The 17379-nt window shown below is 43.1% G+C and overlaps 1 protein-coding gene across 1 annotated transcript in view; it reads left to right on the top strand.

Moving 5' to 3' along the window:
• Nucleotides 1-4892: 4892 nt before the first annotated feature.
• Nucleotides 4893-17379, top strand: part of LOC110489301 (voltage-dependent calcium channel gamma-7 subunit) — a 34585-nt gene continuing 22098 nt past the window's right edge. The window contains exons 1-2 of the mRNA XM_036971316.2: nt 4893-5396; nt 14192-14387. Coding sequence (XP_036827211.1) covers nt 14198-14387 — 190 coding nt within the window. The 5' untranslated portion in view covers nt 4893-5396; nt 14192-14197. The remainder of the gene's footprint in view (nt 5397-14191; nt 14388-17379) is intronic.

Below are 17379 nucleotides of genomic sequence, written 5' to 3'. Positions count from 1 at the left end.
AGAGCCTCAGTCTGAAGCTATTAAAAGGTAATTTACCACCTTCACAAGTTCAGTCTCAGTGCTATGATGGGGTCTAAAACCAGACTGAAGCGTTTCGTATACATTGTCTTCAGGAAGGCAGTGAGTCAACAGCTTTTTTTTTTTTTTGAGAGGAATGGGAGATTCGATATAGGCCGATAGTTTTTTAAATTTTCTGGGTCAAGGTTTGGCTTTTTGTTTTTAGAGGTGCGACTGCATCTTGGGTATTGCGCATGGTTAAATTGAGTTCCTCAGTTAGGTGGTTAACTGATTGTACTCTGACGTCCTTGGGTAGGTGGAGGGAATCTTTGGGTTGTCTGAGAATTTATAGCACGGCTTTTAATTATCCTTGGTTGGGGTCTGAGCAGATTATTTGTTGCGATTGCAAACGTAATAAAATGGTGGTCCGATAGTCCAGGATTATGAGGAAAAACATTAAGATCCACAACATTTATTCCACAGGACAAAACTAGGTCCAGAGTATGACTGTGGCAGTGAGTAGGTCCGGAAACATGATGGACAAAACCCACTGAGTTGATGATGGCTCCGAAAGCCATCTGGAGTGGGTTTGTGGACTTTTCCATGTGAATATTAAAGTCAACTATAATATTATCTGCCATGACTACAAGGTCCAAAAGGAATTCAAGGAACTCCGTGAGGAATGCTGTATATGTCCCAGGAGGCCTGTAAACAGTAGCTAAACAAAGTGATTGAGTAGGCTGCATAGATTTCATGACTAGAAGCTCAAAAGACGAAAATGTGTGTGTGTGTGTGGGGGGGGGGGGGGGGGGGTCAATTTAAATTTGCTATCGTAAATGTTAGCAACACCTCCACCTTTGCGGGATGTGCGAGGGATACGGGGGATATGGTCACTAGTGTAACCAGGAGGTGAGGCCTCATTTAACACAGTAAATTAATTAGGATTAAGCCATATTTCAGTCAGGCCAATCACATCAAGATTGACTATAACTGCCTTGGAAGTGAGGGATCTAACATTAAGTAGCCCTATTTTGAGATGTGAGATGTCACAATCTCTTTTAATAATGGCAGGAATGGAGGAGGTCTTTATTCTAATGAGATTGCTAAAGTGAACACCGCCACGTTAAGTTTTGCCCAACCTAGATTGAGGCACAGACACGGTCTCAATGGGGATAGCTGAGCTGAGTACATCGACTGTTTGTGGGTAAGTCCCAGAAAGAGGGCCAATTATCTACAAATTCTATCTTTTGGGAGGGGCAGAAAACAGTTTTCAACCAGCGATTGAGTTGTGAGACTCTGCTATTGAGCTCATCACTCCCCCTAACTGGGAGGGGGCCAGAGACAATTACTCGATGCCGACACATCTTTCTAGCTGATTTGCATGCGGAAGCTATGTTGCGCTTGGTGACCTCTGACTGTTTCATCCTAACATTGTTGGTGCCGACGTGGATAACAACATTCCCTATACTCTCTACCCTGCCAGTTTTAGCCTTAGCCAGCACCATCTTCAGATTAGCCTTAATGTCGGTAGCCCTGCCCCCTGGTAAACAGTTTATGATCGCTGGATGATTTGTTTTAGGTCTAATACTGCGGGTAATGGAGTCGCCAATGACTGGGGTTTTCAATTGTGGGAGGCTTCGGCGTCTCAGACCCCGTAACGGGAGGAGTAGAGACCAGAGAAGGCTCGGCCTCTAACTCCGACCCATTTCTTAATGGGGAGAACCGGTTGAAAGTTTCTGTCAGCTGGATGAGCGACACCGGTTGAGCATTCCTACAGCATTTCCTTCCAGAAGCCATGAGAAAGTTGTCCGGCTGCGGGGACTGTGCAGGGGGATTTATACTACTATCTGCACGTACTGGTGGCACAGACAGTGTTTCATGCTTTCCTACACTTAAATGACCCTTTCCTAACGATTGCGTCTGAAGCTGGGCTTGCAGCACAGCTATCCTCGCCATAAGGCGATCGTTCTCCTGTATAGTATGAGTGTAGTGACTGCAATTAAAAGGCATCATGTTAATGTTACTATTTATCTTTGGCTGGTGGATATCCTGACGAATCACGTCCAGATAAAGCGTCCGGGGTGAAAAAGTTGAATGAAAAAAGTTGAGCGAGGGAAAAAATTAAAAATATAAACAGTAATTAAAAAATAAAAATCGTAAAGTTGTCAGGTAGCAAAGTACGGTTAGCAACTAACCGCACGCAGCACATAAACAAGTCAACAAGTTGTGACCGGAAATGACATCTCTCCATTCCAATCGAGTTTGGGTCGATATAGCCTACAAAGCCCCTCTGTTAACTTAGGTATAGGCATCCCGCTAGCGGGACAACTTCTGGTGAAACTGGAGGGCGCGCAATTCAAATAAATAATCATAAATATTATGGATATTAAACATTTAGGTACATATAAGTGTCTTATATCGGCTGAAAGCTTACATTTTCGTTAATCTAACTGTCTGATTTACAGTAGCTATTACAGTGAAAACATGGCATGTGATTGTTTGAGGACGGCGCCCCACATTAAAATATTTTTCTACCGGCATAGGTTCCATACATTCACAAATAACCATTAAGTATTCACCTACTTTTTGCAAATCTTCCTCTGATTTGTCATCCAAAGGGTCCCAGCTATAACATGTAGTGTCGTTTTGTTAGATAAAATCCTTCTTTATATCCCAAAAAGTCTGTTTAGTTGGCGCCATCGATTTGAATAATCCACTCGTTCAACATGCAGAGAAACAATTCCGAAAATCTACCCCTAAACTTTGTTTCAACAAGTCAAAATACATTTCTATTTACTCCTCAGATACCCTAAACTGTAATCAAACTATAATATTTCTTACAGAAAGAAGTATGTTCAATAGAAAACCGATTTTAGCAGGTGCGTATTGTCTTTATGGCGCGTGCAAACACGAATTTCCAAGACTTTGTCGCTGTACTAAAACTAATATTTCTTATTCGTTTTTGAAGTTACAAGCCTGCTGACACCCTGTGGAAGCCATAGGAATTGCATCCAGGGAGCTAATTTCCAATATGACCTTTTACTTGTCTTTCTAAGAGGATGGTCACTCCAAAAAAAAATTCTGGTTGGTTTTCTTTGGATTGTCTCCTACCATATCTATTGTGTTATATTCTCCTACATTATTTTTTACATTTCTAGAAACGTCAAAGTGTTTTCTGTCCAATGGTACCAATTATATGCATATCCTGGCTTCAGGGCCTGAGCTACAGGCAGTTTACTTTGGGCTCGTCATTCAGGCGGAAATGGAGAAAAAAGGGGCCTAGCCCTAAGGATTGTATTCCAACGTTTTCTCTGGTTTTTCACTCTGGCATCCTATTTAAGATTTTCTCACAGATTACCTTTACTCGTCTCATGTTTGTGGCAATGCATCATTGGTGTGCATAACATAGTCTCTTTAGTCTTCTCAGATTTTGGCTCTTTCTTCAGCGCTTAAGGATTCTACAATACTGGTCCAAGATATGTTTGTCACTGTAGGAGTTGGGAAGAGAGCACAAACATATCTGGGACCAAGCTCAAATTCCACTGCAGTTCCCAATCACCTTGATCTATGCAAAGGTGCCATAGCAGTGAACAGTTATATTCAAGTACAGAAAACAGGGAGTTATCCATTATTATAAACTGGGTGGTTCGAGCCCTGAATGCTGATTGGCTGAAAGCCGTGGTACATCAGACAGTATACCACTGGGTATGACAAAACGTTTATTTCTCTTCTCTAATTACGTTGGTAACCAGTTTATGATAGCAATAAGGTACCTCTGGAGTTTGTGGTATATTGCCAATATACAACTGCTAAGGGCTGTATCCAGGCACTCCACGGTGCGTCGTGAAAAGAACAGCTCTTAGCCCTGGTATATTGGCCATATACCACAGCCCCTCGGGCCTTATTGCTTAAATATAAGCCACATCGCATCTGGAAATAGCTAATGGCTAACAACTCATGCAATTCAATGGAAACTTTATGCTAAATGTTAAAGAGAATCAGATCAGACTATGATTGACAGCTATGTTGATAGCATCCATACGGTCGAAAGGTCTAATTTCCCACATCAATAAAATAATCTCTGTTCTACTTTGTGACCTTTCAGTCTATTAGGCAGGATAGGCGGTATAATCGGCCCTGTACGTGGTGGTTGTGTGTGGTTTGGAAAGGGATCGATTCCAACGCTGACCAACCACACTGCTTCCACATGCCCCGTTGACGCACAACCATTCCAGTCTGTTAAGGTTAATGTGACTGCATGAACGGGCGCATGCAATCATAAACACACACACACACACCCTCCTTGGCGATTTATACATCTGGATGACCACGAAGTCAGGTATCGCCAGTGTCTGTCTGCGCGCGCGCGCGTGTGTGCGGCTGTGCAGGTGGCCGTAGGTATAGAAGCAGAGCGGTGCACGTCATGCTGTGAAGCGACACCCTTAACTGAGCCACTATAGCCAAACCCTCCTCCCCTTCCCTTCCCTTATACATACAAATATCCCCTTACAACGGTACAACTTCAGCTCACACTACATGCCAGTGCAGCTCACTCACATGCCACTTTAAGTATGCATAAAATATATTTCTGATCATATCATATAATTGATATATGATTCAAAACCATGCACATTGTCTGTGATGATCACTCCTCTCCCAAAAAACGATTTCGTAATGTACGTCCTCATTTGACTCTAACTCATGAGCGGTTTATACATGCTCTTTCTCTGTTTCAATTGAAATGTTACTGTAAATGGATGAATCAAGTAAACGTTCCTAAGTAAAGTAGCTCTGGTAACATAATCACTGTCCTCATTACCCTCTCTCTCAATACCACGTTGAATACTGTGTGTGTGTGGGTGGGTGTGTTGCTTGTTGCGTGCGGGCGCGCACTTGCGTGAGTGTAATCGCCAACCCAACTGGGTGTCCCCGCTTGCTTCTGTGTCGTGTGTTTTTGGCTCCTTGCAACAGTAGAACGTCTTCACTCGCAACTCTCCACGGTCATGCTATCTCTCCCTCGCTCTGTGTGGCGCTTCCCCCCGCTCCCCCCCCCACCCCCCCCGTCTCACGCATCTCGCGCGCCGTCCTCAGTATAGCCCATTCAACCGATTCTCCGCAGTGCTGAAATAGAGAGTGATTGAAAGGAGGGGGGGGGGGGGGGGGGGGGGCAAAAGAGAGAGAGAGACAGAGAGAGAAGCGAGGGGGCGATACGGGGAAATACACGAGAGAGAGTCGCACAGAGAGAGAGAGAGAGAGAGAGACAGAGAGACAGAGACAGAGCGAGGGAGAGACAGAGCGAGGGAGAGGGGCGCGCAAAAGGAAAACTGCACAATCTGAAAAGGCTCCCTAGCGCGCGGATCTTTCGACGGCTGCACCATTCATTTGGACTGTCGGAAAGGGTGAGTAGTTCCTAGTGAGTATGTGTCATCATTGCGCTATACAAATCACCATTAATTTAATAAACCGGCTTAAAAAATGTCTCATCATAGTTTCCATTTTGGGTTATAGCAGTTCACACGTTTCGTGGTTATGTCGGTCTGTCAGAGTGTTGTTGGCTACAGTCAGTCTGCCTGTAACATTTGCTGCGTCTATTTAGTCTGGCTGAATACACACAGGAAATGCATTCAACTGACATTTGGGTTTGAAATTCTGAAAAAGCACTGTCTGTCGTTGTATAATATACTGCCTCGGGTCTCTCTCTCTCTCTCGCTCGCTCCCCGCAAGATGTGCGTGTGGTAGGCTCTGAGAATGTTATCTTTATGAATATTCCCTCCCATGACATGTCTTGGTGATTAGAATCATTTGCGTGTCGCATTTGCCACTGGCGAGCGTTGTTCAATGCAGTGCTATAGGCGCACTGGAGTGAGTGGTAAAGCTCTATGTGTATGTGTGAAGAGAGCGGGAATAAATGTTGATATGTAGTTGGTATGGGAGACAAACGAAGTAATGCCCGTTACTTGGGGAACCTGAGGGGAAGATGGTGGTATATGATGTGTGCTGCACTAGCCTAGTTGTTGTGTATCTGGGTCCATGTGCATGTTTAAAATTGTGTGTGTGTGTCGAGTTTTTGACGGGAGTGTGACAGGAGGAAAGAGAAGGGGAGGAGGAGAGATAGAGAGCGAAGGAGTGGGGGAAAAAGTGTGGCTCTGGGTGTCCAATTTAAATGTTTGGATGGGTTTGTTCGCCTTTACAAATATTTACCTACCTGGAACAGTGTGTTAACTGACTTGTTCAAGGGAAGAATGTCAGCTTGGGGCTATGATCGGCTTTGAAAAGCCAACTGACATTTACTCCTGAGGTGCTGACCTGTTGCACCCTGGATAACTACTGTGATTATTATTATTTTACCCTACCCTTATGAACATTTGAACATCTTGGCCATGTTCTGTTATAATCTCCACCCGGCACAGCCAGAAGAGGACTGGCCACCCCTCATAGCCTGGTTCCTCTCTAGGTTTCTTCCTAGGTTTTGGCTTTTCTAAAGAGTTTTTCCTAGCCACCGTGCTTCTACACCTGCATTGCTTGCCTGTTTGGGGTTTTAGGCTGGGTTTCTGTACAGCACTTTGAGATATCAGAGGATGTAAGAAGGGCTATATAAATACATTTGATTTGATTTTGGGGATTTGATCCAGCAACCTTTAAGTTACCGGCCCAACGCTCTAACCACAAGGCTACCTGCCGCCCAACACTCTAACCACAAGGCTACCTGCCGCCCAACGCTCTAACCACAAGGCTACCTGACGCCCAACGCTCTAACCACAAGGCTACCTGCCGCCCAACGCTCTAACCACAAGGCTACCTGCCGCCCAACACTCTAACCACAAGGCTACCTGCCGCCCAACGCTCTAACCACAAGGCTACCTGCCGTCCAACACTCTAACCATTGGGTTACCTGCCGCCCAACACTCTAACCACAAGGCTAACTGCCACCCAACACTCTAACCATTGGGTTACCTGCCGCCCGGGGTTATTCCTGTCTCTTTCAGGCAGTCTTAATAGCCTTCAATGCCTCAGCATATAATGCTAAAGATAACAGACATGGCTGTCCATGTATTTGTGAATGGTGGTTGGTGCCTGTAACCATAGGTATAGGAATGGTGGTTGGTGCCTGTAACTGTAGGTATAGGAATGGTGGTTGGTGCCTGTAACTGTAGGTATAGGAATGGTGGTTGGTGCCTGTATCTGTAGGTATAGGAATGGTGGTTGGTGCCTGTAACTGTAGGTATAGGAATGGTGGTTGGTGCCTGTAACTGTAGGTATAGGAATGGTGGTTGGTGCCTGTATCTGTAGGTATAGGAATGGTGGTTGGTGCCTGTAACTGTAGGTATAGTTGGCCATGTACAGGCATGTGGCACTCCTGTGTGTGTTTGTAGGCTGAGTCAGAGCGCTTGGATTCTCCTAACATTATTTGGGCCAAGGTCTTTCCCCAGACATGTCTTCCCCCCTCTCTCCCAATCTCTCTCTCTCTCTCTTTCCCTCTTTTTATCTCTCCATATCTCTCCCCCTACAGTTTATCTTCCCTCATTGAGCACATTTGATGTTAATTATCTCGGTCATTGATGCATTTTAATGCACTGCACTCTGTACATGCATACAATGTACTGCACTCTGTACATGCATACAATGTACTGCACTCAATACATGACTGTGCTGTTCTCCTGTAAGTGGTTCTTATCATTCAAGAGGCTGATGTCAGACCACCTACTTTTCCATCCCTGCTTTAAATACTGCATTCTTCATGCCAGTTGGCCGAGCCTGTTGACAGGGGAACATATTGCCGCCTCAACAGAAAATGACACCCCATCCTGAGCCTTCCCTGGCCGCTTAGCTGGGAATACCATCTGTGGGGCTGGTCCCGCTGCCTTGGGAGTTGTAGTTTCTGTACCACTCAGCAGTTGTCTTGGTCCACTGGACCCATGATCGCTCCAAATGGCCTCATCCATCCCTTCTTTCCCTTCCTCGTTCCATCATGCTGCGCTACGATGTTTAACGCAATGCTGTTCTAGAGAGACAATGCACAATGAAGCACTGTGCCTCTGCATAGTATACCAAGTATTTCTCCCGATTTGATTCTATAAACTGCAGAAGCCTGAAGCACACGTTAAAACATGCAGCTGTGTGCCCTTGAAAGTGACTGGATCTGCTAAATGTCATTGCGAGATACCCTAGTCCCATTTGACTATACCTAATATGTATATCGTAACACCTCTATGACATGGTCATAACACATTCATTAGAATTACATGAGACCTGTCACAACACGTCATGGCGGTTCATGTCAAGTTATACCACTGTCATGACACGTGGAACATTTTCAACACCAATTTTTCTTAGGCATGCTGACATTGGATTCACTACTAATGACCTAAGATAAGATAATGGATAATGTGATTCTTATCACAACCCTATAATGCTGTGTGCTACAGGGCACAATACCTCAAGTAAAGTGCCTAGTCCCTGAATTATTCACTGGTGGAAGGTCTTAATTAATCAAACTTATTAATATTACTACCGGTGGTGGAAAAAGTACTACATTCTTAAACTTGAGTAAAAGTTAACATACCTTAATAGAAAATGACTCAAGTAAAAGTGAGTCACCCAGGAAAATTCTACTTGAGTAAAAGTCTAAAAGTATTTGGTTTTAAATATACTTAAGTATCAAAAGTAAAAGTATAAATCATTGCAAATGACTTATATTAAGCGAACCAGACAGCATAATTGTCTTGTCTTTTATTAAGTTACAGACAGCCAGGGGCACACTCCAACGCTCAGATATCATTTACAAACTAAGCATTTGTGTTCAGTGAGTCCGTCAGATCAGAGACAGTAGGGTTGACCAGAGATGTTCTCTTGATAAGTGCATGAATTGGACCATTTTCCTGTCCTGCTAAGCATTCAAAATGTAATGAGTACTTTTGGGTGTCAGGGAAAATGTATAGAGTAAAAAGTACATTTATTTTCTTTAGGAATGTAGTGAAGTAAAAGTAAAAGTTGTCAAAAATATAAATAGTAAAGTAAAGTACAGATACTGAAAAAAGCTACAGTAAGTAGTATTTAAAGTATTTTTACTTAAGTACTTTACACCACTGATTATTACACACTTATTAACACCTGTATATTAATGACACCAAATTACTGCCTTAATTAATAAGTCTAGCTAATTCATTAAGTCTGACATTTGTTAATTAAGCAACAAAAAGGTGCTGACCCAGTACAGTAGTGTGCTTGGACCCATACATGAGACTATAGGCAAGTAGTGTCCTCGGTTTTACACTATCTAGTTTTCTGGTATTTCAGCACCTCACTAGTGGACAGCTCCACACTCTAACCATGACCTCAAACATATTCCCCCTCAGCCACACTCTCTCTCTATCCCTGCCCTCCCCCCCACTCTCTCTCAAAACTCTTAGTTTTATGCTATCTATTTTTCTGTTATTTTAGCACCATACTAGTGGACAGATACACACTCTCACTGACCTCAAACATTATTCCCTTGAAGCTTCTCTCTCTCTCCAAACTTTCCTCTACTGATCCCTTCTTTTATTTGTCCTTTTCTCCATTGATTCCCTTCCTCCTTCATGCTATAACAAAAGCACCATTCACTTCATGTGGCATTCCTTACATTTGCTCCCGGACACCTAAGCTCTCCCTCCCAGTCCCAAGACAAAGGGGTGGAGCCTAGAGGTGGGACGATCAACACCGACCATACCGATAACTTATCGCAGGAATTTTGCTGATATTGTTCATTACGACATGTAGCCTATACTAGAGAAAAGTAAAGTTTAACATGAAACAAGTTTGCTTATATTGTTGATTGCTAATTGCACAATTGACAGTTACAGCCATCAAATTAGTAGTAGTAGTTTGAAGGATAATACAAAAAACTGGTGCAAATGAATATTGCAAATTTATCGCAATATGAATTTTTGTCCATATCGCCCAGCTCTAGCGGAACCTGAGGCTGCAGCATGGGAATTGTGGTTTATTCTGTTGGTTTTAACTATCAAGGGAATCTCATCCACCCCAATTCCCCATCTTAGAGAAACATACAGTGGCTTGCGAAAATATTCACACCCTTTGGCATTTTTCCTATTTTGTTGCCTTACAACCTGGAATTAAAATGTATTTTTTGGGGTGTTCGTATCATTTGTTTTACACAACATGCCTACCACTTTGAAGATGCTAAATATGTTTGGGGTGAAACAAACAAGAAATAAGACAAAAAAACAGAAAACTTGAGCGTGCATAACTATTCACCCCCCCGAAGTCAATACTTTTTAGAGCCACCTTTTGCAGCAATTACAGCTGCAAATCTTTTGGGGTATATCTCTATAAGTTTGGCACATCTAGCCACTGGGACTTTTGGCCATTCTTCAAGGCAAAACTGCTCCATCTCCTTCAAGTTGGATGGGTTCTGCTGGTGTACAACAATCTTTAAGTGATACCACAGATTCTCAATTGGGTTGAGGTCTGGGCTTTGACTAGGCCATTCCAAGACATTTAAATGTTTCCCCTTAAATCACTTGAGTGTTGCTTTAGCAGTATGCTTAGGGTCATTGTCCTGCTGGAAGGTGAACCTCCGTCCCAGTCTCAAATCTCCTGAAGACTGAAACAGGTTTCCCTCAAGAATTTCCCTGTATTTAGTGCCATCCATCATTCTTTCAATTCTGACCAGTTTCCCAGTCCCTGCCGATGGAAAAACATACCCACAGCATGATGCTGCCACCACCATGCTTCACTGTGGGGATGGTGTTCTCGGGGTGATGAGAGGTGTTGGGTTTGCGCCAGACATAGCGTTTTCCTTGATGTCCAAAAAGATCCATTTTAGTCTCATCTAACCAGAGTACCATCTTCCATATGTTTGGGGAGTCTCCCACATGCCCTTTGGCAAACATCAAACGTGTTTGCTTATTTTTTTCTTTAAGCAATGGATTTTTTCTGGCCACTCTTCTGTAAAGCCCAGCTCTGTGGAGTGTACAGCTTAAAGTGGTCCTATGGACAGATACTCCAATCTCCGCCGTGGAGCTTTGCAGCTTTTGCAGGTTATCTTTGGTCTCTTTGTTGCCTCTCTGATTAATGCCCTCCTTGCCTCGTCTGTTAGTTTTGGTAGGCCGCCCTCTCTTGGCAGGTTTGTTGTGGTGCCATATTCTTTCAATTTTTAAATAAAGGATTTAATGGTGCTCCGTGGGATGTTCAAAGTTGTGGATGTTATTTTAGAACCCAAACCTGATCTGTACTTCTCCACAACTTTGTCCCTGACCTGTTTGGTGAGCTCCTTGGTCTTCATGGTGCTGCTTGCTTAGTGGTGCTCCTTGCTTAGTGCTGTTGCAGACTCTGGGGTCTTTCAGAACAGGTGTGTATATATACTGAGATCATGTGACAGATCATGTGACACTTAGATTGCACCCAGGTGGACTTTATTTAACAAATTACGTGACTTCTGAAGGTAATTAGTTGCACCAGATCTTATTTAGGGGCTTCATATCAAAGGGGGTGAATACATATGCACGTACCACTTAATGTTTATATTTGTATTTATTTTTTTAAACAAGTAATTTCTTTCATTTCACTTCACCAATTTGAACTATTTTGTGTATGTCCATTACATGAAATCCAAATAAAAATCAATTTAAATTACAGGTTGTAATGCAACAAAATAGGATGCCAAGGAAGGTGAATACTTTTGGAAGGCACTGTAGGTCTCTTCATGTTACTGAAACCAAGTGTGTTTCAAGGGAATGATGAATCAAGGGAATTGTTCTTTCTCATATCTTCAAAATGTTAGCGCACACAATGAATGACCCATGAGGGATTGACCCTGGCCACGTTCCATGCCTCTTACTCAATGTACTCTGTACTTAATGTGTTCCATCCATAAGGCCAGGTGGTATATATTACCCTATCCACACATTGTGCCGTCCCGAACAAACTGTGCTGGCTTGGATATTGTCTTTTCATATTGTGCTTTTCAGAACGTTTCCAACAACTATTGTAGTTTTGGCTTGGCTCGGTTGCTCAGTAGTGTGAAAAGCCCCTAAGTCTAAAGGGAATTGGACGTTTTACTACAAAAGATCAAAGTATCTGTTTGAGACTGCGGTCTTCACTCTCTCTGGCTGCCATGTCTAACACGCACAGTCCACATTGTTTATACAGGAGAAGCCTCTTCTCAGTTCCCATTCAAATTCATCTTCACATTCTGTTTGACCTTGCAGACACAAGTATGTGTCATACACAAATACTGAGCACCACGGATGCTAACAGTTGGACCTCCTATCCACCTCCTCCTCTATCCTATCGTCGGTGGTTGCCTTGAGGGAATCTTGACACGTACACAGTCCCCCCCGTTACCCTCGGTCACTCTCTCCTTGAGGTGACAATGTTTATTCAACGACTTTCTGAAGGTCTGGGTTGACTGGGTTCACGCGAGGTAGGTAGTCCGGGGATGCTTTTTACCATATCAAATATTTGTAACTGGTGAGTCATCATGAGTGAGACAAATCCATTGTGACATTGCTGAATGTGCACTGCTGCATCTCAAAGCAGTGATGAGGTCATTCGTTCGGCACCACGGTAGCTCTCCTCCTCCCCGTGCAGGTTTTTCTTTTTTTCTTTCTTCTCACCAGTGAAGCATTTGAGTGAGAAAAAGCCACACAGTTATCAGTGGAGGAGCCTCACCTCTAATTTGCTGCACGCTGCACGCTGCTCTGTGATGGTGAGGTCATTTCCACTCACTGTCACAGCGGGCTGGGCAGTCATGTGGTCCCTGTGTTGATTTTATCGCTGGTTATGTATTCACTGTTACACTATACCTATAGCCTAGTTAAACCAGACTGAATCACCATTGAGTGCAGCATTCACCCTGGTTTAACCAAGCTAGTATTTGTTTTATTTTTTTAATTTATTTTTATTTCACCTTTATTTAACCAGGTAGGCAAGTTGAGAACAAGGTCTCATTTACAATTGCGACCTGGCCAAGATAAAGCAAAGCAGTTCGACACATACAACGACACAGTGTTACACATGGAGTAAAACAAACATACAGTCAATAATACAGTATAAACAAGTCTATATACGATGTGAGCAAATGAAGTGAGATAAGGGAGGTAAAGGCAAAAAAGGCCATGGTGGCAAAGTAAATACAATATAGCAAGTAAAACACTGGAATGGTAGATTTGCAGTGGAAGAATGTGCAAAGTAGAAATAAAAATAATGGGGTGCAAAGGAGCAAAATAAATAAATAAAAATAAATACAGTAGGGAAAGAGGTAGTTTGGGCTAAATTATAGGTGGGCTATGTACAGGTGCAGTAATCTGTGAGCTGCTCTGACAGTTGGTGCTTAAAGCTAGTGAGGGAGATAAGTGTTTCCAGTTTCAGAGATTTTTGTAGTTCGTTCCAGTCATTGGCAGCAGAGAACTGGAAAGGGAGGCGGCCAAAGAAATAATTGGTTTTTGGGGTGACCAGAGAGATATACTTGCTGGAGCGTGTGCTACAGGTGGGTGACGCTATGGTGACCAGCGAGCTGAGATAAGGGGGGACTTTACCTAGCAGTGTCTTGTAGATGACATGGAGCCAGTGGGTTTGGCGACGAGTATGAAGAGAGGGCCAGCCGACGAGAGCGTACAGGTCACAATGGTGGGTAGTATATATATTTGGTGACTTTGGTGACAAAATGGATGGCACTGTGATAGACTGCATCCAATTTGTTGAGTAGGGTATTGGAGGCTATTTTGTAAATGACATCGCCGAAGTCGAGGATCGGTAGGATGGTCAGTTTTACAAGGGTATGTTTGTTATGTATGTTTTATTTACCGGATAGGTACCAGTAGTTACCGTATGTAGCCACACTGGTGGATAAGCCTCCACTTCCCTCAGTCTTTGCTATTTTAAGGTGAGTTGAAGACAGAACAACGAGGTGATGCTGGTTAATTATCTTCAATTAAATGTGATAGAAGGGATCTTTCAGCCACTTGGAGAAGTTTTCTCTTCATTTTTCTCAACGCTAGAGTGGTTCCTCCACTGTAAGTTTGTCTCTGTTGAGCTATCCTGAGGAGAAAACCCACCAGGGGAGAGGTCAACGCCATTTCAACCAGGGTTTCCATTCATATACTGAATTAGCTGAACTGAAATAGACTCAACCCTCAACCTCACCTGTCCTCTCACCTCCTCTCGCCTCTTTCTTATCCTCTCTCCTCAGACGAGTATGTTTAGCACGCGGGCACTCACGCTCCTGTCCTCGGTGTTTGGGGCGTGCGGCCTGCTCCTGGTAGGCGTGGCTGTGTCCACAGACTACTGGCTGCTGATGGAGGAAGGTGTCATTCTGCAGCAGAACCAGAGCATGGAGGTCAGGATGGCCCTGCACTCCGGCATGTGGAGGGTCTGCTTCGTGGCAGGTATGCCGAAAAATACACATTTAGTTTATATGTACAGAGGCATGCATAAACATATAGTATACATATATACACATAATGCTTTGTGGCAGGTTTTGTGTGAGGAAAGCAATACGGATCAACAGTAGTTCATATGTACAGAAGCACATCTACACATTATTGTAATGCTTTGTGGCAGGTACTGGAATAAACATAGTCTATGTTTCAGATTTCATTCCTTAACACACACACACACATATTATTGTTACCCCATTGTCTTACGTCAGATTGCGTCACTCATATGCGATGCCCATCCCTCAACGGTTGTCACTAGTTACCACAGCCATAAAGTCAAATTGGCTATATCGTAAAAATTTATGAAAATAAAATTGAGCTTTTTGCTCTTAATTTAAGTTTAGGGTTAGGCATAATGTTATCTGTGTGGTTAAGAAGTGTAGCACTGAGTGTACAAAACTTTCCATTACACAGACTGACCAGGTGAAATCTATGATCCCATATTGATGTCACCCGTTAAATCCCCTTAAATCAGTGTAGATGAAGGGGAGAAGACTGGGTAAAGAAGGATATTTGAACCTTGAGACAATTAAGACATGGATTGTGTGTGTGCCATTCAGAGGGTGAATGGGGAAGACAAAAGATGTAAGTACCTTTGAGGTACACTGGTTTGAGTGTGTCAAGAACTGCAGCGTTGCTGTGTTTTTCACGCTCAACAGTTTCCTGTGTGTATCAAGAATGGTCCACCACCCAAAATACATCCAGCCAACTTGACACAACTGTGGGAAGCATTGGAGTCAACATGGGCCAGCATCCCTGTGGAACGCTTTCGACCTCAAATAATTGAGGCTGTTCTGAGGGCAAAAGGGGGTGCAACACAATATTATAAAGGTATTCCTAATGTTTTGTACACTCAGTGTATAATTAAGCTATAAAGCACCAGGGGGTGTGGTGCATATGGCCAATATACCATGGCAAAGAGCTGTTCTTAGGCAGAGGCAATGTGGAGCAACCCTGCGCGCCAGGTAGTCGAAGTGTTCCCATTTTTAACCATTTGATGTGTCTGAAGGTAAACTCTGCCTACCCGGTGGCCTGGAGACCTGAGCAAGTGCACCTATAGGCCCACCACTGGCCAATCAGATAGCTCAGATCACCGTGTCTGTCGTATTACGTCATTGGTCTGAAGCTTCCACAAGCCCACGGCGCAGTTGATAGTCGACTCTAGTGTGAAGTTTTAAATCTTTAAAAACCAAGACTAGCGAGAAAGAACCACTGTTTTTATGAATGTTTAATATTTTATTCATCACTGTCAACACTTTTTTCAACACTTTTAATGAGCCATAAAACATCCTCTCCCTATCCACTCGCTCTTGTGTCTTTTTCATATCGAGGAATATTTCACTTTCTCTGGTCAGATCAGTTACAACATGAATTGATGCATGAGTCAGAAATAATGTGTGAATCGAGTTTGGCAATCAGCTCGAAGAAGGTGTCCCCTTTTTGGTCAGTCAGCACTCAGCGGAGGGAGAGCTGAGGGAAGGTGAGAGGCAGCCGCTCCGCTGCTCTCTCTCTCTCTCTCGCTCTCCCTCCACTGAGACTGACCATCAGAAGCACCATCAGTCCAGTAAAAAATATATATTTTCATTCATGCCTCACAAGTAATACACAAATGATCTATTACCAGTGTGATGATAATTGGCAGGGCAATTCAAGAATAGCCAATATGCAGTGATATTTGATTGAGCCTGTAGCCTTTGGCACAAAGCTCATTGCTACAGAACAGTTTTTAATTGGTTAATGTTGAATAGGCTTACATTTTTTAAGACATGTTTGAAGAAAAATCTGAGCAATAGATCTCTGCCTACATTTTGATTCAGAAAGTGATCTCGGCTCAGTAAAGGTTGTTTGACCGCTGAGAGAGGGCACCTCGAAGTGATTCCATACATACTGGACTGATGGCAGATTTTAGGAACGGAATATGGAATATGTGGGGTCTGCACGTTGCGGTAACGTTGTGACTCTGGGGGAGTTTTATACATGGCCTGCCTAGTGGGGGCTAAACTGAAATGCAACACTTCGGCCAAGGATCCGACAACGGATCTGGTGGCATTTCTGAGAAGCCCTTGGAGCCAGATTTTTTTTGGATGGGTGCATTGTTGATTTTGCTCAATGGGATTTTTTTCCCCTTTCTTTTAGGATCATTGTTATCACCGTTCAATATTTTCTTCCTACGTTTCTGAATGGATTTTTTGTTATTTCTTTCTAGCTGGCAAAATAAGTGAGTTAGATTTTTTGGTGTGTGCTGCCATGTCAATAACTTAGCTAAGTTTGTTACTGGATGGGCTAGTGAATATCCTAAACCCAGCTAGCTAAACAGATAGCCGGAAGTTAAAACCAGGTAGAGGGAGAGGAGAGTTCACTCTGTTTCATCTGCTGCTGGTTTGATAAAGCTAACTCGGATACATTTTTCCACATGTAATTGATGAAATTAGATTTGTATTATATAAAGAGTGTAATTGTTTCAATATGTTGTGAATTATTGTAGAAAAATCCCCACAGTCGTTTTCCATACTACAAATGTAAGTGCCACTTGGTGTGCACCAGATTACCACCTACAGGCAGAGTTTTTTACGTTCTGAGCTTTTCAGCAGTGTTCATGGTTTTTATATGCGGGGAGCATAAATGTTACGATTCTAAACTAAGACATTTAAAAAAAAGTTAGAACTCATGTATATTAGTTAACATACAGCATTAACTACAAAAAATATCTGATAGGGCTACCTGGACTATAAGAAGAGAAATTGTTGAAATAAACTGAGTTTAGCCATAATTATGACTTTGTGGCTATGGTAACTAGTGAAGATCTCTCAACCGATCTGTCTTAGTAGATCGGTACTACCACCAAGTAGTACCACTCTAGAGTGGGGTTCAACAGGGTCTGGCTCCAGCAGATATGTCTACTTCCTAGCTAACTAGCTAGTGTTCATGTAGTGACATAATG

This window comes from Oncorhynchus mykiss, chromosome 30, assembly GCF_057628025.1.
Source record: "Oncorhynchus mykiss isolate SJ-2025 chromosome 30, ASM5762802v1, whole genome shotgun sequence".
In the NCBI taxonomy this organism is placed as follows: domain Eukaryota; kingdom Metazoa; phylum Chordata; class Actinopteri; order Salmoniformes; family Salmonidae; genus Oncorhynchus; species Oncorhynchus mykiss.
The sequence above is the reverse complement of the archived record's forward strand: the minus strand, read 5'-3'. Positions and strand labels throughout refer to the sequence as shown.